Below are 25143 nucleotides of genomic sequence, written 5' to 3'. Positions count from 1 at the left end.
AGCCTGGAAAAGGGGGACATGGGGATTACTGGAAGAATTAAAGATGGAAAATTAACCAGTTTAAGAGCAGACAATAGTAGGCCGTGTTGAAAGAGGAAGGATCAAGCTAATGCAAAATTATTGATGGAGTTCCTCAGGGGTCACTCCTGGAACTCGGGAGAATCAGATATTTTATCAAACCAGTGATCTCCAATGAACAAGCAGGATTACGGCCTAAGCAAAGCTGTTGCGACCAAGTTTGGCCCTTGCATTGCAAATCAAGGCTGGTTTTTCAGAAAAAATCCAAGACTGGTGCAGACTTTGTAGATCTGTTATCAGCCTACAATACAGTCTGAATTAAAAGTCTGATTGATGATGAAGCTCACAAAGATTATACTCTGCCACCAAACACTACACCTGATATAGACAATGCTGAGTAATAGGCAGCTCCATGTCCACCTGGGTAACAGAGTCAGCTTGCCCTGGATCCTCAGCAGTGGGCTGCCACAATGTTCAGTACTCTCACCAGTGCTCTTTAATATATACACAAGCGATATGCTGCCAACAGTCATGCAAATTTGTATATGCAGATGACCTTGGTTTGGCAATGCAAGCAGCCATTTTCAATGACATCAGGTCAATTTTGAATGAGGACCTACATACCATGGAGGAATATTTTTTTTAAATTGAGACTCAAGCCAAATCCCCACAAAACAAAAGTCACTGCAGTCTATATTGATAACAGGGAAATGCTAAGTGTACACTGAAGGTAATGTTCTGTGGCAACACTGCACAGTATTGGAGCAAAGCTGATAATAGGAACAGGGGCTTGGGCTCAGGAAACAATTGGATTGGGTTGGATGCTGCCTCCAACCTAGGGCAGGCCCTGGCCTGCTAACAACACACCCGTCAGCTCCAGTGGGTGCTACCACTACAGAGGGAAGAACCGGGCCCCCATGCCCCCTGCAGCTCAGGGATCGCTCAGCCCACCAGCTGTTCGCACTCCCCCCCCCCCCACCCTTTCAGCTGCAGGAGCTATGGGCAGGCTCCGCGGAAAAAAAACACCCTGTATGGCAGGGGTTCCCAAGCTGTGGTATGAGTACCCCTGTGGGTACCCAAGACATCTTTGTGGGGGTTGCATGGGAGAAACTGGGTAATGGCAGTTTAATTTTTAGTAGTAATAATAATTAGCATTTAAGAGGTAAAATATCAAACATGCTGGTAAGGGTATGCAGGCAGGTGGTAAATCTGAAAGGGGGGACACAATAAGAAAGTTTGAAAACCTCTTCTCTATGGCTTTATTGAGATAAACTATTTCTCACTTTTTTGATGAACTTTCAATCGACAAATAAGTGAATTCATATTTCTTTCCAAATTCTAAAAAAAGGAACCATAGTTCCAATATAGTTCCTTAAACTAGTTCTAAGTGCCTGATCTATTTTAACATTGATCACCCACATCACCCATACGGACCAGTACACCCTGTTTAATACACAGCATCTAAACTGCAAGAATTAATTAGGCCACTGTGCTGACACTAGACTGCAAAGGAAGTATAACTTAAGAAGTAGTTTTCAGTGTAAGTTTATAACTTCTGTAAATTACAAAGGGTGGTGATAAGATTATGTACTGTTTTTCTCCACATACCCATCTCTAGAGGCATATATCTTGAGCTTCAGAAGCACTGACTATCAACTGTTCCAATATGTCAATTGGAGCTGACGGTATTGGGGCCTCTGAAAACTAAGGGATGAGTGTATTAATACTGTGGAAATGTAAGTGACAAATGACATGAAATTATGAGGGAAGCTGTAGGGAATTGTGGAGTCAGTCAACAAATGTTGGTTAGGATTTGACTTTCTGTACCCAGTAAGTTCGGCGGTTGATTGCACGAATGAACAGACAGTACAGTGTAGTTGCCATAAACAACCTTCACTGTTGTTTTTTTCCTCCTCAGAAAGCCATCTATATCATTCATTGTGTTTGGTTTTTTTACACATTGAATTACTTGTAGGTACACATTTTTAGTTTTCTCATAATGTTTCTCTAAGTGTCTGTTTTATTAATTTCTAAGCATACTTATGCTATGCAGAGGTGTTATGCTTCTCCCAGCAAAATCACAGTTTCCCAGTAGAAATGACAAGCGTACAGGTATTTACACAATTTCTTCCAGAAAAAAAATGGAGGTTTTTGGAGAAAAATAATCCATCTCCAATCCAGCAGAGCTCACTCCTGGGAGAATTTCTCCTGGGAGAATAAATTCCTGTACATTTCCCCACCACTTGACTCCTCCCAGGGACCAGGATGAGTTGAGCAGCCAGGAAATGATTCCTATGCCTTCCTGATACTAAGGTCAACCTTGGTCCCAGGAGTCATCCAGTGGCAGGAAAAGGCTCCCATGCCTTCCCTAGACCAGGGTCACCATGGTTTGAAGAGGGCACAGGGGAAGCTGCTTATCTCTTACTGCAGACCAGGAGGGGAGGAGAGAAGCAGCTGTCTGTTGTTCCCCATCCACTCCTCAGACCAGAGTTAGCAGTGTGAGCAGCAGTTGGGGGCTTTGTACTGCTGCTCAGATGACTTCCAGGAACTGGAAGCTGAGTGCTTCTCACCCACTTCTCACAATAGAGCAGCCACTGACTCACACACTTTCCCCAGACTGGGATCACCCTGGTCTGAGAAAAGTGCAAGGAGCAGGGGAGAGGGAACAGTTGCACTTGAATTTGCTTGAATACTTGAGTTGCACTTGAATACTGCTCCCTCTCCCAGAAACATTTCAAGTGGTAAAAAACATCCTGGCCTTAGAAAGCTCAGTTTTAGCAGAGAAGGAACCAGGATTTGGAGGAGCCTCCAGTGTTGAAAACTTCAGATACAGCACTGACGCACATTTAAAGTGTGTGTATGTATTGGTGTAATTTAAATTTTAGAACAGTCTGGTATATGGCCTAAAATACATAGGCATTGCTTTCTTTTTCTGTACGATGCAGATGCTGCTGTTCCACATTAGGGGATTTCATGTTTATGTAAAGGCTATGGCAGACATCCAGTTCTGAACTGTTAATGGAATCACAACAGGCTGGTAAAAGCTGTGTGATTTATGTACAACATATTATTAAGTCATTTAAACAAAGGTCATGTCAGAAACAACAAATAATTATTTCACCATTTGAGAAAAAAATACTTTTTGAGGTAGTCATTGTGCGCAAGAATAGGTTCTGCCAAAAGACCATTCACATGAGTTTGCAATGAGATTAAGCCTTTAAAAAAAGAAGAGAAAAGAAAAGAAAAAACCTTTGATGTTCCTTATTGCTGTTAGGTACACATTTTCATTTCTGAGTCAAATTATGGATCTTCATAATTACTTGCAGAAAACATCCCACTGCATCACTGCAGGGTTAACTGCTGAATGGAAAATAAATCCATGCATGGTCAGCACAAATTAGCTTTAGAAGGTAATTTTGTATTATACCTATGTTCTCTTTTCAAATAAAAATTGATATGATTTCTCTTTAACAGGTAACATTACAGATTATCATGTTACACTTAGACCTGCTGAAAAATATAAAGTCAACTTTGAAATAATAGATACTACAATGGCAACAGAACACTGTGGCAACAGTTTTAAGTGAAGAGGGAAATTCTAAAGACTCACATATATCCCAAGAGCATAGGCATGAGTTTTGGTTCTAGTCCAGTAACACACTTCAACATATGCTTAGATTAAACATGTATTGTCCAGTGGTCTTAAATCAGGTTTCTTATATTCATTTATACTGTTAATCATATGCTTAAAGTCTTCACTGGGTCAGGGCCTTTTCTTTTTAGGCTTTAAATCCATGTAATCCATGTGGGGACCTGTGCACATAGCCCCAACCCCAGCCCACCCCGTGCCCACTCCGAACTCGCCCCAGTGGAGTGGACCAGCTCCAAACCAGGCAGAACCAGCATGTAGCCCTGACCCTTGCCCACACAATGCCTGCTCCAGACTCGCTTACACATGCTGAGCAGTGGCAGTGGCGGCCAGGCAGAAGCTGCTCCTCTGCATGCTGCCTCCAGGCCACCCAGCAGGGCAGCGGTGGCAGTGCAAAGGAGCCACAGGGCAGCCCGGGTGCAGCCTCTGGGAGGCTGCAGCCAGAAGGAAAAGTGGATGCTTTTCTCCTGTGCAGAGCAGCAGCTTCTGCCTAGCTGCTACCATTGCTGCTACTGCTTAGCATGGGTGAGTGAGTCTGGAGCAGGCGCAGGATGGGCCAGGGTCAGGAATGTGCCCTACTTCTGGCTGGTCCAGAGCTGGTTCACTCCGCCGGGACAAGTCCAGAGTGGGCGCAAGGTGGGTTGGGGTTGAGGCTGTGTGCATGGGTCCTCACCAGTACCATGGGGTGGCACCAATGGTGGTGGCAGCCAGAAGGAGCCACTGTCGCCTGGGCTTCCTAGAAAGGCAATCCAGCTTCAGGGTCACCCCAGCCCCGCTGCATGCCCAGGAGGCAGCAGGGTGCACCATGAGCCAGATACCATCTGGGCCAGGTAGGACTAAGGGACCCACCGTGGGCTAGACAAAGTCCCTCCACAGGGTGGATCTGGCCCATGGGCCATATTTAGCCCACCCCTGGTTTAAAGTAATGTCACATCTCCATTTACAGGCAGAGAGATAATAATTTCATGAGGAATATACCATCCTGGTGCATTCTTCCTCAACATTTAATACTATACATGCTTAAATGGCATGCGACAGCAAGGAGATTTGCACTTTACTAACCAAAGTGTGTAGGTGTGTAGGTATAGATATAATCATGAGCTTTCATAGGCTAAAGTTCACTTCATCAGAACATGCAGAAATGCAGGTGATAAAAGTTCATAGAAAATATAAAATTCACCATTTAATATTTACGAAATGGGACAACTAACCATTTCTAAGAGGTTACTTATTGAGTGGCAGAGATGACATTAACATGTTAATGCTCATGATCCATTAAACCATAAACCTTGGAATAATCCCCACAGTTGAATGAACAAGCATCTGCCTATATCTGTAACTAAAGCAGCAAAACAAAAAATGTTTTGTAAAAATGTAAGTTAACATTATTTCACTTAACAGTCTTCTCAGGCATGAAAAAGACATAAGGTTATGCATTTTATCTCTAGTACTTGTACATTTCTAATTAGATCATGTATTAATAAACTATTGCTGTTTGCAGGCAATATACCCATCCAACACCATTTATGAAGTATAATTTCTAAGGTATTTTGCATACACAGAGTCAAAGTATTTCCTGGATATTGAATTTTATAGTTTAATGATAATAACTTGTAACATTATTTTATTTTACAGAGACTTAGAATAACTGGACATGAATCAGACCTAATAGTCACCTTGCATTGTCATATGGTGCATCTTCAGAGGGACTTTCTTTGCTCTTTTAAATGACAAAAATGAGGAGCTACTTTTTCTTTCACAGACCAATAGGTCACACTATAAAAACTCTTTGCTCAGCATCAGCAGTGTAGGGATGCAACCAGATGCTCAGAGCAGAGCAGAAGCAGCAACTTCCATTTCTTCTGTGATCACAAAAGCCCTATTGCACCCCAGTCCCCGCCCGTTACTCTACTGCTCAGCACCATCCTATTGTCTTCCATCATCTATGATGTTTAACGCCACACATATGCATTGTCACAGAAGGGTGTTTGTGCCTCCAGACTTGCAAAGAACAATTTTTCCAACTATTTAGTTGCTCTAATTCACAGATCCATAGGGCTTTTTTAAATCCAGAAGTGTCCATTGCCTTGACTGTGTCTGACCACATTCATAACACAGAACCATAGTAAATTCTTCAGGAGACTTATCTTTCTTCCCTTCCTAATCCTTACCTGCTCAGGTATGTTACTTCCACCATTCAAGAAGTGGATCTACCTAACAAGCCAAGGCTGAAACTGAAACTTATGCAGAAATACCCAGGCTAGTTTTAAACTATCTAACTTGAGTAGCCATTGACAGCATAAGTTTTAGCAAGGGCTCCAATATCCACCAGACCCTTAAAACCCTGGCCATCTAGACTGGGATGATTTCCATGTTGCTGTGGCTATACTCTTACTAGAACCTATAGACATTTTAATCTACCTAATTTAAAATTAGCTCAGGTATGTTTCAATATCTGTACTGTGAACATACCCGAAGACTATAATTGGTCTGTATGGTTAGGAATAAGGAAAGACTTCTAGTGTAATGCTCAAATACTTACTAGCTATTTCCCCATTTTGTGTTACAATAGAAGTAAGGGATTTATCCCAGGACTGACCAACATAACATAATTTTTAGGACTAAATGCAATCCCCATCCCAAACTAATATGCCTGAATGAATCTGTAAATGTAATGACCAAATAAAATAGTTTCTATTTATAGTTGAGACAACTTCAGTGTTAAAGTGGGTATATTTTATCATTATAGGGCAATATCTGCCTGGAAATTAAAATTATATTAGTATTGAACTTAACTTGATACTAGAGAAGAAAAGCATTTGCTAGGTACAGAACGCTTGAGATAAAAGATGACGTCATTGGCTCAATTTCTTTTTTGCTTCTCCTGCTACAAAGTTCTATTACACAAGATTTATTACTTTTAAGTTGTGACAGCTGTTCTATAGTTTGTTCAAAATGTAATTTTGTAAGACAGAGGTTTTATACCTGGTGTTATAAATTTTTACTCAATAATTTCTCTTTTGTACTAGATATAGTACATTTTAAAGTAGCTTTTATCACAACTCTTCAGTATTTAATATATGGTCTCTGTTCACACTTCTAGTTTCTGTGATTTTTCAGGACTGATAACGCATTTCATCAATGCCTTCCCTCATTCATACTATCTATCCCTATGTGAAATATTGGAGAAATGGGTACAGCTTTTAGAGAATGGGGAAAAGTTTATGGTCATATGGAAAATTATTTTACTGGTAACTTGTTCAGTCAAGTGTGAAAATTATAGCTTCTACATCCACAGTGTGTTTATGTGGGGCTCTTTTTATTATTATTTTTTGCACATATGGTATGAGTTATTTTTGTCCATAAGGTCCGCATGTGCTGATCTCCAGAGAAACACAACTTTCGCTCAGTCAAGCTGTCCCTGGCTCAGTAGCTAAAGAAAAACAGTGATAGAAGATAAAAATGGCATTTCACATTCTAATAAGCAGACATATGAACCTCCTCCTTTTAAAGAACTGCTATTTTTTTAGTCAAGCTTGATTATTATATTTTGATATGCAGATCTATAAACAGCATAAAAATACTAACATGGATACAAATACATACTTATGATCTAGTCTTTCCTCCAATCTGCGTATGCAATATCTGTTAACAGTTATGCATGCATATCAAAAGGACATATAAGCCCCATTTGTTATGCTAATAAAATGAGATTAGTTGGACTGCAGTGCATGCATGATAGGACCTAATGTCCGAACTCATATAATAGCACAGTACATTTCATAACATGTAAGTTGACCAGAAAAGAGAAGGTGTTTATAGTTCAAATAGAAACCCTTTTTAAGGGGATAAAAAAAATCTCTAAAGCATGGCATTTAAGTGGGCTGCAGTAGAGACTGGATTTTAAAATCAGCATAATTTAAGGAAAATTCTAGTCATCAGCCATCGTTTAAAAGATTTTTTAGCTCATTACTGTAGGATCATGCAGAATTCCAATCTGTTTTATTTAATATAGGCAAAGAAAGGAAAATCTTTTGTTGATCACTACCAGACGCTGTATGTTTACAGACACATGGCTGACGCTTCTCACTTCCCTAGGGAGTGATAAAATATTGAAGAAATGTGGGAGTTCAGCAAATATCAGGTGAAAGGAGTAGGAGGCTAAGATTTCTAAATTGCCCATTTTACTGTTTATTGCCTTAACCCATTACAAATAATGAAGTAACAAAAGAATAGAAAACATGGTAAAAATTCCTGTACGCAACATGAAGGCTGATTTCTCTGTACAGTAACATCTTCAAATGGCTTCATATACTCAGTATTTCTTCTTCACCACTGTCACTAGATATTTCAGATGACCAATTTTCAGGTTGTTTTAATAGTAAACTAAATATCAACCATTTTGTATTCCTGTTGAGTGACCAGTCCCATAAATCTCACAGTATTGGGACCTGATGAGATGACTGAAACCTTTTAACATTCAAATGCTGAGTAGAGAATAACAAACACTAAATGTTGCATATATGATGCGCTTTTTAAAATGTGAACACGTATGTTTGCTTGATTTCTCCTATCATCTGAGCAAGCACCAACTGTTTCACAAAAATGTCACAAAATAGTGAACAAAGGAACAAAAACATGATCCCAGCAAATTGATATTAGAGCATGTGATTGTAAGCAACTAGCTCTAGTGATTAGATAAGTATTGCTATTACCACTGAGTCAAATCCTGACCTCTGCTACAGTTCTTTGTATCACTGTAGCCATGTCCAGACTCACCATTCTCTTGGTAGAAACCACGAATGTACAAGTGTTCATGCTCTTTCTTCCAGACCAAAACTGGCAGTTCTGGGAAGAAAATAACTGAACTACAGCCAGTTAGAAGTCATTTCCAGTAGAATTTCTTCCAGGAGAATGAACACTTGCACATTTTCCTGTGGTGTAAGCCCTCCCAGAGACCAGTAAGAGTGGAATTGTGGGAAAGTCCCTTGTACCTTCCAGAAACTGGGGTCACCCCAGTCTGGAGAACTGGATGCGGGGGAGCTGCTCCTGCCTCTCCTGTAGTTGGGAAGAGAAGAGAAGAGCAGCTGCACCTTTCCAGCTCCTCATACACCAGGTTCCCCAGAATGTAAAGCGTGTAGGAGGCTTTGCCCACTTGGCGCCTGGGCTCTGGAAGCTGAGCAGGGGAGCAGCACCACAAGCCCCTGCTTTCTTCCCACACTGGAATCCCAAGTGTGAGAAGTGGGCAGGGGGTTTTGCCATCCTGCTCCAGTCCCTCTGGAAATGGGAGGAGTCCTTGCCTTCTCTAGACCAGGATTACCCTAAGTCCTAGGAAGATGCAAGGGTCAGCAAAGGGGGCAATTGCAGGCTGAATTCTTATACTACTCCCTCTTCCAGAATCATTTCTACTAGTAGAAAATTTTCTGCTGCTAAAAATAACTGCTTGTATGCAGCCTGTGCTACTTAAAATGGAATAGAAAGTTGCTCTGTCATAAATCTGCATTGTTGAATCCCAAATGGCATAGAGTAAGGGTGCTTAACCTCCAGCCCATGAGCCAAACCTGGCTTATGGAGCCTTAGAATCCAGACTGCGGGGCTCCCCAGGGCTTGGGATATTTGGTGGTGGGGGAGCAGTGGCAGTTACTCTGGTTTCAGCCATCGCTCCTCACTGCCAAAATCCCAAGCCCTACAGATCAGGTCAGAGTTGGGCCAGGACTCTTCCTCCCGCATAACCAGATTGGCGCCAAGTCGCACACCCTTCCTTCCACACAGATGGGTTGGAGCCAGGCTGCACACCCTCCTCCTCCTTACAGGGCCAGACCATTCTCCCTTCCATCTCCCTGTGGAGCCAAGCCATGCCCCCTTTCCTCTGCCCAGCCTGTTTGGGGCTGGGCCACATCCCCTTCCCCCCATGAGGCTGGGCATCCCCCTGCACAGCTGGTTCAGGGCCAGGCCATACTCCTCCTCCCTTCTCCCTCCAATAGGGCTTGATGAGGGCCAGGTCATGGCCCCTCCCTTCCATCGACCCAGGTTGGGCCTGGACCAAGCACCTTTCCACCATGCAGCTGGATCAGGGCTGGGCTACTCCCCTCCACCCTCTACACTATCAGATGGGGCCCCACTGGATCCACCTTGTGGACTGCCCATCCAGCCTACCAGCCAAAAAGTTTGAACACCACTGCAGTAGTGTACCACAAGCCCTATCCATTACTTGTTTAATGTTTGTTAAAGGAGACCAGTATGAAGATATACATATATGTCAATAATTGTTAGGGGTGCACCAATAGAGATTTTTGGAGCTGATACCAATAAATGATTTTTAAGGAGGCATATCAGTACTGATCTGATTTTCAATACCATCCCAGCATCTTGAAGAGCTGTTTGCAGCTGGTAAGTCTGGTGTGGTGGGAGGGGAAAGGGGAAGGAAGGGGTGTGGGGGCACAGATCAAGGCCCCTGTGGTGAGGGAGGAGTGGGGCTGGGGTAGGGGCAAGTGCTGCCCAGCCAGGGTGGGCAGGATGGAGCTGCAGCTCAGCCGGGAGGTGTTGGGGTGTGGGCTTGGGGAGTGGCTCCCGCCGCTGCACACCGCTGGTCTGAGAGCCACTGGTCTGGCATTTGCCTGCTGGTCTCGTGGCTCCCACTGCTGCTCCTGTCACTCGTCTGGGAGGGCATGGGGGCGGGACGTGTGCCACCAGATCTGTGCAGGGTGGGGTGGACCAGGAAGAGCTCTGTGCAGCTCAAAAACTACTATCTCCCTATTGTAATAACACTCTCATTCAATTTTTTCAAAGGCATGTATACCTAACAATCATATCTTCAGATTAAACCTGAGCATTCAGGATCAAATATTTAAGGAGGCCTTGGCTTCTTTCTTTGTCATTTTGCACATAAAGAGCCAGATTCTTATTTGGTCTGAATCAGATTAACTTTTGTCAGCTACACCAATTCTCTTTTGCCCACAGACTTTTGAGCATTCAGAAGAAAAAAACAAATGCTTATATCCATGTATGCAAATGAACGTGTATACGTATTGTGTAATTTGGCCTTTGTCTAATGTATATGCACAAATTAGAAGGCTTTAAGGTCATACAAATCTGCACTTCTAGGGTTGCCTGCATCCCAGCTCCAGTCTTCCACATTCAATAAGCTGTGGGAAAATTAGTTGTTGTTCCTGCCATCAAGGACCTGGCCAGCAGCAAACCAGGGGCCTTTCATTATTCTATTACTTAGCGGGCTACCTGGCACAACTTCCATGCACAGCAACTTCTGGTTGCCACTGCCACTGTGATCACAATTGCAATTGCATAGCTCCGACAAAAATTGTTTGTTTGGCCCCCAAACTAGCAGCACATAGGGTGATTGCCACTACCCATTGTGAACAAATATCAGGGAATCTCCAGGGATGAGGAGGAGAAGGCAGTTGTAAAGGAGGTAGAGAGAGAGAAAGAGAGGGTTGTAGGTTTGAGGTGGTAGCATCAGAAGAAAAGAATGAGGAAGTTGAGTTTGGAGAGGGACAGAATAGGAAGGTTTAATAAGCAATGGGGAAAATGTACGGTATGTCTTCACTGCAGTATAGAGATACCAGAGCTACTATGGGTACCAGTTTAGCTGGTGGCAGCACAGAGCTCCAGGAAGGCTAACTTACCTTGCTGCTCAAGAAGTTGGGTAGAGCTGGGAATTGAACTTAGATCTCCTGAACTCCACTCCAGTGATTTAATTACTATTAACTCACTTCCCCATTGGCCCTAAACCTTCTTGTTCCCCAGGATATGGTTTTCAACCTTTTTTCCTTTCTGGACCCCAAAAAATGTTAACTGGAAGTGCAGACCCCTTTGGAAATTTCAAATGAAAGTGTGGACACCTTCGAATTGTAAGTATGGGTATTCACATACTCTTGATTGATCATAGTCAATTTTTGCGGACCCCTTAGATATAGTCTGCAGACCCATCGGAGTCCACGTACCACAGATTGAAAACCACTGCTCTAGCACTATGTTTCTCAACCCTTGGGTCACAACCCAAAAGTGGGCCGCAAGAATATATCAAAGGGGGGCCACAAACAAACTTTAAAAATGGATTCTCCTTTAAAGGAGAAACACACAGGAAACTGTGGTTTTTACCTTGCAGGCTGGCAGAGTTCCAGCCTGTTAGGGGTTGCTTGGGGCCCCTCCATGTCCCACATACCATCCCCCTGCCATGCCCCACATATGGGGCTGGGGCAGCGGGTCAGGAGTGAGAGACACTGGGTCGAGATTGGTTTACAAATGGGTTCTGGTAGAAAAAAGTTTGAGAACCATTGTTCTAGCACACTTGGTTGCCCCTTGTTCTCTCCACCACACCCTGGCTTTTGAAGTCTTCATACAGTAGTCCCCTGCTACTGGTCAGGACACCCTGAAAGGAAATCTGTGTCTTTTTCTTATTGTGAAAAAATGTCACATATGGACTTTGGGGTACAGTTTCCCTGAACTCCCTGCACCTATATCCTTGAAACTTGGCAGGCTTCATGCTCTCAGAAGGGGCCACCACACACTTAAGTTTCATCCAAATCAAGCCAGAAATGACAAAGTTATAGGCTGTTTTGTTCTTCCTCATTATAGCCTATGGTCAAAACAGTATCGAAACAGCAATGCGTTTTGACTTGCCTCATTTTGTTTCGAGGCTGTTTCAACTATATCTGTTCCATTTCATTTTTGCTGTTTTGACCTCGAAACGGGTCGAAACAATGTCAAAACAAAACTGGCGGCAAAATTTCGCACAGCCCTAATAGCTATGGCTAGGTATGGACCTTCAGAAAGTCTGAGGTGGATTCAAACTAACTTATGCAGGTCTCTCTAAGCAGATTACGTTAGTTTAGGAGTGAACAGAACACAAGTTCACTCTTGGGGGGGGAGCACAAAAGCTGCCTGCACTGGTTGAGGCCAGCAGCTTGGAGGCACTCCTGTCTGCCTCCCAGTGTGCTGGAGATTGCCAAGGACAGCTGACTGGGGGTGGGCAATCCTGATTGCCTGCCTCGCCCATGGCTGCCCCCATTGTCCTTTCATCTGTCAGGCAGCTGTCAGCTGCAGGCAGCCAGAAAAGGGACACTTGGTCACCCCACTCAGGGCATCATGGGGATCCTTGGCCTTTGTCCAGGGAGCAGGGAAAGGGTGGGTACCCTCTTAATGGCCCCATTTGCACTTACTCCTGACTTGTCCTCAACCCCTTTGCAGTGGGGCTTGCTTATTTGTTTGCAGACGGAGCTACTGTGGCTGTCCTGTGGAGCAGGAGGTTCCCCTCAGCTCTCCATCCCCTTTCTTCCCTTGCCATTGCCACCCATGTCCTTGACCGCATCTGGCAGCCCCAGTCCCTGTAGCCCAGCATGCTCAGCTGTCTGCCTTTCAACTCACCTTTCCTCCAAAGCTTTCTGGGCCCAATCCAAAGCTCCTGTAGGTCAATGGGAGCCTTAGCTGAACCATGGGTCAGGCCCTTGGGAGTTTGATTATTGTTTCCCCACACTGAACTTCCCCACAACTCAAGGTTTTCCTCTGCATCCCCCTCTCTCCTTCCCTATGCTTCCCTGGCCTCCAAAATGGAGCTCATGGAATGCCTGGCTCTTGGCCAGCCCGCCCCATGAAAACACATGCAGAGAAGACAAGCCAACCAGGGTGGGAGTGCCCCTGCACACGCAGTGGGACCTGCATTTGCCCCTGCCCCCACTCATGAGACCCAGGAGGGAGAGCGCCAGCACCCCGCTCCTCACTGTGCCCAGGGGACTTTGTAGGAGCACCGGGGGGGGGGGGAGGGGAACAAGCCCTGAGCTGCCAGAGTCAAAGACTTAAAAACTGCTTAGGTTGGGAGGGGGGGAGAGGGTCTGTGTGCATGTGTTTGTATGTGAGGGGGAGGCTGTGTGTGTGTGTGTGTGTGTGTGTGTGTGTGTGTGTGTGTGTCCTCACATCCCAGCCAAAGTGTGGTGGGGATCCTGGCTCTGTGTTTTGCAGGCAGCCACCATGTCAGATGGAGAGCTCTGAATAACAAAGACAAGTTTGAGAGCAGCAGCAGCAGAGCTGGCTGAGTGATGTCAGGGAACAGTTCATGTGCCATGGCCTCATGCACACAGGGCACAGGAACCCGCAGCTGCTGCTTATTCACTTTGCTTGCCCTGTCCTGACCTGCTGCAAACCAAAGTGAGGGGCCTGATCCTTCCTTCTGCAGAGCACCATCCCTGCCATGCCTAGGGACATTGTATAAAGAGAAAAATACAGAGCTACAAATGATCCCTTCTTCTACCTCCCCCCTCCGCCCCCCCCCTTCTGCAGCAGCCGAGTAAGAGCCGAGTTCTAGCACACCTCTATGTGAGGAGGGAGTAGGGGTAGGGGAGGTGCAAAGGCCTCTGGCTGCAACCTAACCTGAGTTGGGTGAGGATCTGTTACAGAAGTTTGATCCAATGGTGTAACCTAAGCTGATTAAGTCTCATGCTACACCTGTCCAGGTCTATCTTAGACCAGGATCTGCCATTTTTAAACCAGTCTATGTGCACTGAGCTTCTGTTCTGTTCTCAACAAGGAGAAATGCAAAGTGCTGCACCTAGGGAGGAAGAATGTCCAGCACACCTACAGCCTAGGGAATGACCTGCTGGGTGGCACTGAAGTGGAAAGGGATCTTGGAGTCCTAGTGGACTCCAAGATGAACATGAGCCGGCAGTGTGACGAAGCCATCAGAAAAGCCAATGGCACTTTATCGTGCATCAGCAGATGCATGACGAACAGAACCAAGGAGGTGATACTTCCCCTCTATCGGGCGCTGGTCAGACCGCAGTTGGAGTACTGCGTGCAATTCTGGGCGCTGCAATTCAAGAGGGGTGCGGATAACCTGGAGAGAGTCCAGAGAAGGGCCACTCGTATGGTCAAGGGCCTGCAGACCAAGCCCTACGAGGAGAGACTAGAGAAACTGGATCTTTTCAGCCTCCGCAAGAGAAGGTTGAGAGGCGACCTTGTGGCTGCCTATAAGTTCATCACGGGGGCACAGAGGGAATTGGCGAGTATTTATTCACCAAGGCGCCCCCGGGGGTTACAAGAAATAATGGCCACAAGCTAGCAGAGAGCAGATTTAGATTGGACATTAGGAAGAACTTCTTCACAGTTAGGGTGGCCAGGGTCTGGAACGGGCTCCCAAGGGAGGTGGTACTCTCCCCTACCCTGGGGGTCTTCGAGAAGAGGTTAGATGAGCATCTAGCTGGGATCATCTAGACCCAGCACTCTTTCCTGCTTATGCAGGGGGTTGGACTTGATGATCTATTGAGGTCCCTTCCGACCCTAACATCTATAAATCTATAGATTCATAGATCATAAGGGGCTGGAAGGGACCGCAAGATTATAGGGCCCAGCCTCCCTGCACTAGACAGGAGCTTTAGACTAATTTTCCATGGCTTATACCAGTTTACATGTAATGTGTCTACCTGGCCTTCGAGTATAGGCCATACAGAATAAATGCATAATAAACAGAAGCTATGGCTTTTCTTTGTTTTGGGTTTTTTTATAAGAGCCAATGTGTGATTTTGTAAAACTCTTAAGGAATACAGGGTATTTCCTCAACAACCAAAAAATAAAAATAAAAACCCAAAAGAACTCTTCCTACTTGTCTCCTTCTGCATTTGCTGTTTTGCCATAATTTGCTGATGACCGACAGAAATCAATGCTGCTTTGCTGCAGTAGCACAGCATGTGCGCTCCCCTTAGATGTGCCTGGAATATTTAGCAGGAGCTAAGGTTTGTTGCACTTTGTGCACTGACTAGTTGACAACGTCTCTTCACCCTACCCTGCTCACTTGTTTCTAAAATATAAATCATGGTAATCTGCACCTTGTGTAAAACCCATACAGCCAATGACTGGATCTGATAAATGGTGAATGTGGTTAGCAACTATTTATAGTAACGTACTAGTTAAAAAAACAGTAAGAGGCATGTTATTCACTTATTTGGAAACACTGAGGAATATAAAAAGACGAAATATGAGGTAGAATTGAATGAGGGTTCATTCTGTTGTATATAGAGACATTTCCTGGATCTCCTTCTGTCAGAATGCACACGTGAATCTCCTTAATGTCAAGGAGATGCACACACACACTGAGGTGGAAAGCCCTTTTCCTTTAATCTAGGTCTTGTTAGTTACCCTTCCACTAACGAGTGATCGACAGCCCATTCACCTGCACTCCTGGTGCTGCAGGAGACTTGAGTTCCTGTGCAGATTTTCTTACACATTCTAATTGCTTGCTCTGACATGCTGCCTAGGGGGAAATATGTATGTCATGTAACACCCTCCAACTGGCAAGAATTTTCTCATTTGCAATTAAAACCTTTGTCTGGGAAAGGCTTTGGCTTTTTCAGTATAGATAGCCGAAGCTTCAAACACAAAATTCTTCTGAAGCTTACGGTCGTGTTATTAGCAATGTTATGGAGTCTGTACAGCTGCCAATGCCCCATGAACATTACAAGAGGAAATTTCTAGAGCAATATAACTTACATATTGATGTTACTGTTATTCTAGAAATAATGTACTTACAAAGAACCGTAGGGCTCAAAACCAGCTTGGTGAAAAACAATATTAGAAATTTTGTTTTACACCATGAGATGTGAGTAAAAAAATTAAACTGTGCCTGGAATTATATGTGCATAATTGGCAGAAGCTACGCTCACAGGCTGCTTATTAATTAGCACCTCGATATAAAAAATTATTCCGAGTAGAGGCAGCCTGCTAAAAATAAAGTGGGAATATCCACTCTGATAAGCAAAACATTCTCCTTTCGATGATTGGATACCGTGCTCATATATATTCATTGACATTGTTCACAAATTGTCTGCGTTATCTAAAGCAACCAGATACAAATAGAAAGAAGGTGGTCACATTAGTCGGAAACACTTCAGTGTTTTTGTGTTGAATAATGAAACAAGTGTGTGAGATGCCATTTTTTGGAGATACACCTGGAAATTGATTTGGAGCTCTCAGTGAGTTGGAAATCATTTTCTTTTTTTTTCCTTTTAAAAAAGCACCTGTGTGATGATATTGCTGCTCTGAAGAAAAATCTGTAAAATAAGCTCTTCAAAAAGTTTTACTAATTTTTTGCTGCTGTAAAATTATGTAGATGTGTTAATGTTTAAGAATGAACTGTAAAATGAAATCACTGTATTTAATTCCTGAGTCTGAACATTGCTGTAAAATGTAAGTACTGGTATCTTCTTATTTCTTCATGGCATTTAAATTTAGTCTTCTCTTGCAAAAATCCAAACAGTAGTAGTTTATGGCATTACTTTAGGGAAGTTTTAGTATTGTTCTGATTTCATGTTTCTCCTTGAAAATGTTGCCTGTGTTATAAAATTCTTTGTATTCACACAAAGGGGGATTGAGCTCTCCAGTTTGTTTTTATCTTTTTCATTTACAGGTCCCTTTAGGTTTCTCTGTGTTTATACATTCCATGGGAAGAGTCTAGATATTTCTTTGTTAGGAGGAAAACTTCAATAGACTTCAGAATTGCTGACAAATTTTAAAAGCATCCTTGATAAAATAGCACACACAATATTTGAGTGCGTCCTGTTTTCAAAGGGGGGTGTAACTTGTTGATACTTTTGAATAGAGGAACAATAGTGTGTACACACACACACACACACACACACACACACACACACACTCTTAACTTGACTTTTTTGACAAAGATACATTATAAGCAATGTTTGTTTTTCCTCAAGCAAGTAGACATATCCACTTCCTACAATATTTCATATACCCTAGCTGGAGCATACACCCCACCATTGTTTGTATTGCAGGTCCTTGTAGTACTCCTGAAAATGGAAGCAGTGTGTTGCATGGTGTGTGCTATTTTATCTCTATGCTAAATAGGAATGCTCTGTCATTGGAAATAATTGATAGAAGAACTGAACACAACTGGAAGAAGGGCAGTTAGTGGAGGGAGTATATTTGATTTCCCAACTCAGCTGACACACTTATAGACTAAGGCGCTTGAACAGATAGAGTGAAATCCAATACTCCATTGAAGTTATTGGCTACGATCTTGTTGATATAAGTGGGGCCAAGAGTTCATACATAGGTGCAGGTATAATGCAAGTTGATTTGGAGTTCAGGGTTTCACATAGCTCTTTTAAAAAGTAGGCATATAGTAGATGTTCCTAACACACTATGACAGGTCTGGAATTATGTTAAGTTAAATTATGTGTGCCTAAATTTGTACACGTATAATAAATTAAAAGAGCTTGAATTCATTACACATCAATGTTTCCATTGTGCATTCAAGGAGCTTGAACTCTAATTTTACTTTATGTACAATGTATCATGGATCATGTATGTTATATGTTACATCAGGTAAAATACTAAGACATGAGAGTTTTATATATGGAAGGAATGGAAGTTTTAAATGTGAATTTCCTTACTTTTATAGTTTAGCTAACATTTAAAGTTATGAAGTAATTACTTTTTTTTCTGGATGTCAGGGGCACAGTACCAATTCTGGGTATATCTGCACAAGTCACCTCAGTGATAATTACAGATCATCCAGATATACCCAAGCTAGGTTTAAACCAGCTGGCTCAAGTACTGCTGGCAGTGTAGCTGTAGCAGCATGGAGCTCAGCACTGGCTAGCTGCCCAAGTACTTATGTATCATGATTTTGCAGCCGACACTAACTACACTATCCCCTATGTGGATACTGATTTTAAGGATCCTAATACTGCATTCAGTGGCATCCATTTGAGGGAATATCGCTATGTACCAAGTGTAAATTAAGATATGCTTCTTTTTTCTTGGTGCTTATGCCCCTATGCTTGACCTTGATATTGCTGTAAATTGAAGTAATTTAGTGACTGCCACATGACCAATTTAATGTTATTTTATCTGGGTTTTCTACCAGTCTTCTTAAAAAATATAACAGAAGGCTGAATTCTTACTTGTAATTCCTGATTTTGAAAAGCTCAGGGGTAAAAAGCTGCTTGTTTCACTTAAATACATGTTTCAGAAGTACTTAGAGTACTACAAAGATGTTATTATTTCTCCCTTGAGTACTTGTCCACAGATGCACATTTTCACCAGTAGATGTGCCTTAGATGCTTTAAATGCCTGTTCAGATTCCTTCCCCAAGTAAGAGACTCATTTCCACAAAGGGATCAGAGTTTGTCTCCCATCCCTAATGAGTCTGTGGTAGAGTGTTCCTTCCTCCCTCTTTCCATGAAAACAGCTTTTTTATAGCATTTATGTCAACAGGGATGGAAGACGAGATCCAGGCACTTATGACAGATCTGCTTTTCCAGCACCTTCTTCCCAGAGAAGGGGATGGTAAAACTCATGTTCAAGTCAAGGTTTCACTTGGGAAAGCATGTTAACTTGCTGTTGTTCTTCCTGAGGTCCCATCCATCATAAGCAGAAGCTTTGTTACACTCACTGGATGTTAAGAGTGCTTTGATCTGTAACTTTTATAGGACCAAGCTGTTCTGTTGTTCAACAAGGTTTTAAGAAAAGTCTGGAGGTAAAACATGATGTCTACAAATCTTCAGCATATGTTTAATTTGTTTGGGCACCTCAGAACAATTCTTCAATATTGGTGATCTAAAAGCTTTGTTCTATTTTCCCTTCATGTGTCACAGCCTAATTGATAATACTTTCACCTTTCCTACTGCTATGTTCTATAAACAATTTAGTGTTAATGAAAATTTCCTTGGGCAGCTGTTCAGAAAGTCTCTGCATTGTTTTGTATCAGAACATCTAAAGATGCAGTGATATCTGTCCAAAAGTTGTCAGACTTGATTTTGGGTTTTGGAAAACTATGCTAGAAGCCTACCACAGTCCAGGCAGTATCCCTGTTTCATGTCCTCATAAGTGACATCTGAAATGCCATCAGTTGGAGAACTAATCAGACTTTAGCGAAAAAAAATGCTATTTTAGAAACTTCTAGGGCAGGTAACATGATTGGCAGGTAACATGATCCTACAATTGCTGTTCAACTAAGGGTTCTGTGAAACCCATCAACAAGTTGGTGGGCACTGCTTTGGACCCACCTTCTAATTTTTGTGGACAGTTGCTCAAAAGAGAAAAAAATAAGCATTTACCAGTAACTGGAGTTCTTCGACATGTTTTGTCCACATACACATCCTTCCTCTTTTCCTTGGAGTCAACTTGGTATAAAACTCCATGGTTGAGAGGATACTGAGGAACTGAAATCATGCACTGCCCTTTATCCCATTGGGACTGACCAAGTGCATACTCAATGGATGAGTATGCACTTTTTAAGGCAAAAAGTCTTCTGTCAAAGGTCAGTGGGCATGAGATATGCCTCCAAGTAAGAATGTGTCTATGCATAATACAGCTTGAGGAAATCAAGTTCCTCTGTTTTATATATACTGTATGTACTTATTGTGTCTGAAGCTGGGAACAGTACAGTTATTTTACAAAGTCAATATGACTAATTTCTTTTCACTGATTCATTATCTTTAAGCACAGTTGGCAACCTTGTGACCGGTCCATTCACATGCAGTGTTTAGAGGTATAGTCTTAGAAAGAACATTCTGGGGTCTTATTCCAATACTGTATATTATCACAGCCATAAGAGACTGTTCAGACGGCTTTAAGCTATTGTTTTTCATTCAAACAACTCATAGACCTTTGTTTGCCCTTAGCACAAAGTAAAATTCCAAAATATGTTTTTTGAATCCTACCTCATTCCAGTGCTTAAGTTTAGATATTTCATTTGGTTCCTAGATATGGTTCCTATGGCTTCTATATACAGAAAGTATCCAGTCCCAAAATTAGCATCCAGATCCAAATTAATTCCAAATCATCTTGTCTGCAAATTCAAAGAGCATTGCTGGATGTTGGTTTGGACTTAACTCTGATTCACAGGGACTATGACAAAGGTCATGGACTTCATGCTGAGAATTCAATTACACTGTTAAATGCAATAGTAGATTTGAGAGGAGAATTTGAACTACCTGGGAATTTATTAAGTGTTTTTTGTTTAAAAAAAAAAGGCAGTTTGTAGAAATCAAAACTTTCTTCAACAAGTATAAATTTTGTTGAATGTTTTGACCCTAAAGAAATATTGGGAAAAATATAAATTGGCAATATATTTAATTTCTTTAGTCCCATAAGGAAAAATAAACAGTGTATTGTTTTGAAATAACTTTTATTTTGAAAATTAACCCAATTATGGATAACATTTAAAAAAAAAAATAAATGGTGGAAATCAAATAAAACATATCAATTTTATTTTAATGCTTTGATTAAACTATTTTTTTCTGATGGTCAGTTCCCTTTCTTTCTTTCTTTTCTAATTTCACTTTTTTGGCCAAATTGGGAATGAAAAAAAATTCTGAAAACTTAAAAAAATGAATGGAATGAAAAAAACAATGCTCTGATCAGATCTACTGAGAGAACCTTAAAGTATAATGGTTATTTCTCCTGGAAGGCTCCTGAAAGTGGTTTAAAATATAATAAATGCAATGCTAATGAACAAATTAAGCAAGTTTATTCATATGGTCACCTTCAAGCACTTATTGCTACTTTATTTTCAAGAAAATATTGTTCTTTTTCAATATTAAGGGGTGTCAAATCTGTAATAATGACTGTGTACCTTTGGGTACCGTCCAAGATGCTGTGCCATTGTCATGCTGCCAGTTTCTATGGTAACCACAGACCTGTAACATGCATGCGTGTGTGATTGTATTTTGTTCTCCTTATAGATGGAGGAGATAAAATTTAAAGACAGAGCAGTCTACGTGCTGGAAAGAGAGTTAGGGGTTCAAGCCGGGCATGCTCAGAGACTTCAGCTCCAAAAGGAGGCTTTAGATGAACAACTTTCCCAGATCAAAGAGTCTGATCGGCATCTGAGCAGCCCCAAACGGGAACTTCCTTATGCAAGTGGTGCAGGAGACGCTTCAGATCATTCAGGAAGCCCCGTAAGCACTTTCACGTGGTTTCACCTAAAAAAAAGCAAGCAAAGAAACAAACAACAAAAGATGACACGATCTTGATGAGTGCATATTCAAGCAACAGCTTTCCCATAGATGTACAGAGAAAACCAAGAAATTTCTTCTAACACTGCTAATTTGGTAGCAAACATCTTTCAGACCTAAAATCAGATCAGACCATGGGAGAGCTTTTGCTTTTTTGTTTTGTTCTAACTTTGTTTCTTGTTTTTGTTTTCTCTGTTTCAGTTTTATGTTAGTAAGGTGGAATTTTCCATGTTTTAAATGTACTCACACTTCAACCACCTGCCTTAATTTGACAGTCTGACAATCTCTGCTGACAAATGATGCAAATGCATTTCTAACTCAGTAATGTATGTGTCCTAGTTTTCTAGGCTACTAACATGTATTGTAAACAAATGTACAAGTATAATTTGCAGAGGGAAATCAGTAAGATAATGCAGTCAATAGCATGCAAGCTTATACGGTCATGCTAGAACATCTCTGTTACTAATAGTTACATGCTTTTTGCTTTTGCTTTCAACCAGTGGTCTAGGAAGTGAACTGAATACCTACTAACCTATTATCTGCTGCTTTTTCATACTATGCAATATACTAATGGCTTTAAATTTTAGTCACCCTTTTATATTGCCTTATGTGTAACTATGCCACCCTGCTGCTTCTGCATTAATTTGCTAATATTAAAAAAACAGTTAATTGGCTTCATTTGTCTGTGATATATGCTAACTCTTTCATTGTTGATTCTCATCAAGATTTCTTTTGCAGCAATTCTTAATTTTCTTGGTAAAAGTTTAGATAATTGAGAACATATACAAAAATCTCTTTTATTCTTTCTTCAGAGCCTCTCCTGCACCTGTTGAATGAGGAATCTTAAACCTTCTGAAAGTTCCATTTAGGATTATGAATATTAATTTGCTCATTTTGATCAAAGTTCTGCTCTTGTTTCATCAAATATTAGGTTAAATGCCTGATAGAAAAAACAAATCATAATTTGTTAACAAATGTAACTGCTCTTTGATTCTGAAAAATAAAAATATGCCTTCCTATATATTTGGTTTTGCTTACAATTTGATTGAAGCATTTTCATTTTTGATAGATTAAAGCTCAGCCCTATATGTTTTATGCGTGACCCTCTAGAATCTAAACTAGGGCAACAACTTCATAGAAGTTGCAATAGTATAATTGCATGGCATTTGTACACTTATATTTCAGTATGTATAAATATCATTTCCCTCTAACAAAGTACTAAGAGTGGGTCACACATCTGAAACTCTCAGTTCAACAGTGGCATATATTAGGAACATTGCCTTAGATTTCAATGTTTTCTTTCATAATTCCAAGTTTAACATTTGTGATTCTGTATTTGCATATACATACTTTGCATTTGCATACTTTGTTACATTTCTGCTCCCTTAACTTTCTGTTGATCTCATCATGCAGTTTTCAGTGATCAATTCTACAAAGGCATAGATTACATTCTTCTACATAACAGATTAGAAATGTTTAGATTGAAAAAAGCTGGGGTTTTGGATTTTGTTTTTACATAGTTACCTATGAACAGTTATTTGCAGTTGATCTTTGTTTTAGGAACAGCAGCTGGATGAAAAGGATGCCCGTCGTTTCCAACTTAAAATTGCTGAGCTAAGTGCAATCATCAGGAAGCTGGAAGATCGGAATGCACTGCTGTCAGAAGAAAGAAATGAGCTTGTAAGTAGGAACTGCCATTAGTTTTCAGGAAATGAATGCTTATCAGAATTTGAGGTGGCAGATAAACACTCACTAGAGACAACACTGCACTCTTTTATCCTCCTTCACCTGGGGCCTATTGCAGAAAAAAAAGGACAATGACCTTCCTTCGGGAAGATTTGATCATTAGTTAGTTTTAGCTTCCACTTGATTGCCAAGGAGTGATGGGGAACCTGCTGGGCTGTATAGAAGGCCTGAAAAGGAGAACGGATGTTCCTGATTATGTGGGAGCAAGCATGCAGAAGATTCTTAGAAGGTATCATCATGTGTATCAGGTGTTTCCAGGGGAGTGTACTGCAGGGTGTAGAGTCTTGGCAGCTGCATGCCTTTCTGTATTGTTCGTTCTCATCTTCCACAGATTTGCATGGAAGATCTTTCTCATTGCCCTAAGAGTAAAAGCCTTTGAAGTAGCTGTGACAGACCCCCAAGCCCATTTACAGTCAGATGCATCTTTAAGACACACTCCCAGGGGTGTTCTTACACCTTCAGGGGTGCCCTTCAGCCCCAAACCCTTCTCTGCCATCTGCTGCTTGACCACTGAGAACAGACTGAGGTGCTCCAAAGCTTACCTCCCTGACCTGGCACCTCAGCTTTATTTGCCTTACCTAGGTCTTGCCAGCTCTTTAACATAGGGGATTTTGCCAGCTAGAAGGAACACACTATTGTTTAGTTATGTGCTCAGAAAAGATAAATCCTGTCCCCCTCCTCCCCACTTTCTTGAAAGAGCCCTGCCTGTATTGTTAAACGCTCTTAAATCAAAGTTGTCTCTGACAGTAAGTGTGCTATAAAAGATAACAGAAAGATTTATTATAAAAACAACAGCAAACACAAGAAATCACTAACCATATGTTGAGATAGACAGAGATATAAGAACAAATTAAATGAAATACCAGCACAATAACCTGATCTTACTCTTCATCTTAAACCAAGGAATAGAGCTTATACTCAGCCTGCTAGCTGAGGTCCCAGAATGTTTCCCTGTGCCCAGGAATACCAAACACAAATACTTGCTCCATGCCAAGGGTTAAACATGGTTTCTTACCTAGCCATTTACATACATTATTGGGAAGTCCAACAGGAAGTCCACAGTGTATCTGCCCCTGAATGTGTGTTTGCCCAATCAGAAGACTTTCCTGATCCAGTTATGACCAGGAAAATACCACAATGCATATAAATATAAGGATGATACAGTTGAATGTAGTCTAACACCACCTATCCATCGAGACCACATAGCCATAGCTGTAAAACCTCAAAAAATCATTCATGTTATCAGACAAACATCTCAAAATATTGTGGAGTTTGTCCCAGTAGCATTTGCTCTATAAGAAATTCTCTTTGAGGGAAGGCACATGAGCAAGATAGTATGGAAGGGTGGCGAGCAGTCTAGTGGTTTTTTAATCAGTTGAACTGGAAACAGAACAGTTGCAACACTTTTGGGAGGGTAGCACCAAAATTATAAAGGGATACTCTCTAATCCGCTCCCTTTCATCCCTCAAGCATCTCTCTGAGAGTACTGGACCAAGGGGTATTTTGAAAGGGAGGAGAACGAAAAATCCACACTGATTTTGGGAAGGCGCAAGAAAATCGAATTTCTGCAGTATAGTTTTACAATGCACTCACCCATCTGTTTACTTCTGAGTCCTGCTGTAGTTCATCTTTTAGTCCTGAATGTATCTTGAATACAGCTTGGTTTAGCTCAATTAACAACCTAAAGTTCAGATGCTTATTCAAACATCAGAGATCTACAATACTGGGCTGGAAATGTCTTGAAAT

General features: G+C 41.7%; 1 protein-coding gene across 1 annotated transcript in view; it reads left to right on the top strand.

Annotated features, from left to right (window-relative positions):
• The window catches only part of JAKMIP3 (Janus kinase and microtubule interacting protein 3), a 262100-nt gene that overhangs the window by 141328 nt on the left and 95629 nt on the right, over positions 1 to 25143 (top strand). The window contains exons 5-6 of the mRNA XM_059730016.1: positions 21379 to 21594; positions 23212 to 23331. Of these exons, the coding sequence (XP_059585999.1) occupies positions 21379 to 21594; positions 23212 to 23331 (336 nt within the window). The remainder of the gene's footprint in view (positions 1 to 21378; positions 21595 to 23211; positions 23332 to 25143) is intronic.

The sequence above is a fragment of the Alligator mississippiensis genome, chromosome 6 (genome assembly GCF_030867095.1).
Source record: "Alligator mississippiensis isolate rAllMis1 chromosome 6, rAllMis1, whole genome shotgun sequence".
Classification (NCBI taxonomy): Eukaryota; Metazoa; Chordata; order Crocodylia; family Alligatoridae; genus Alligator; species Alligator mississippiensis.
This window is presented reverse-complemented; position numbering and strand designations above follow the sequence as displayed.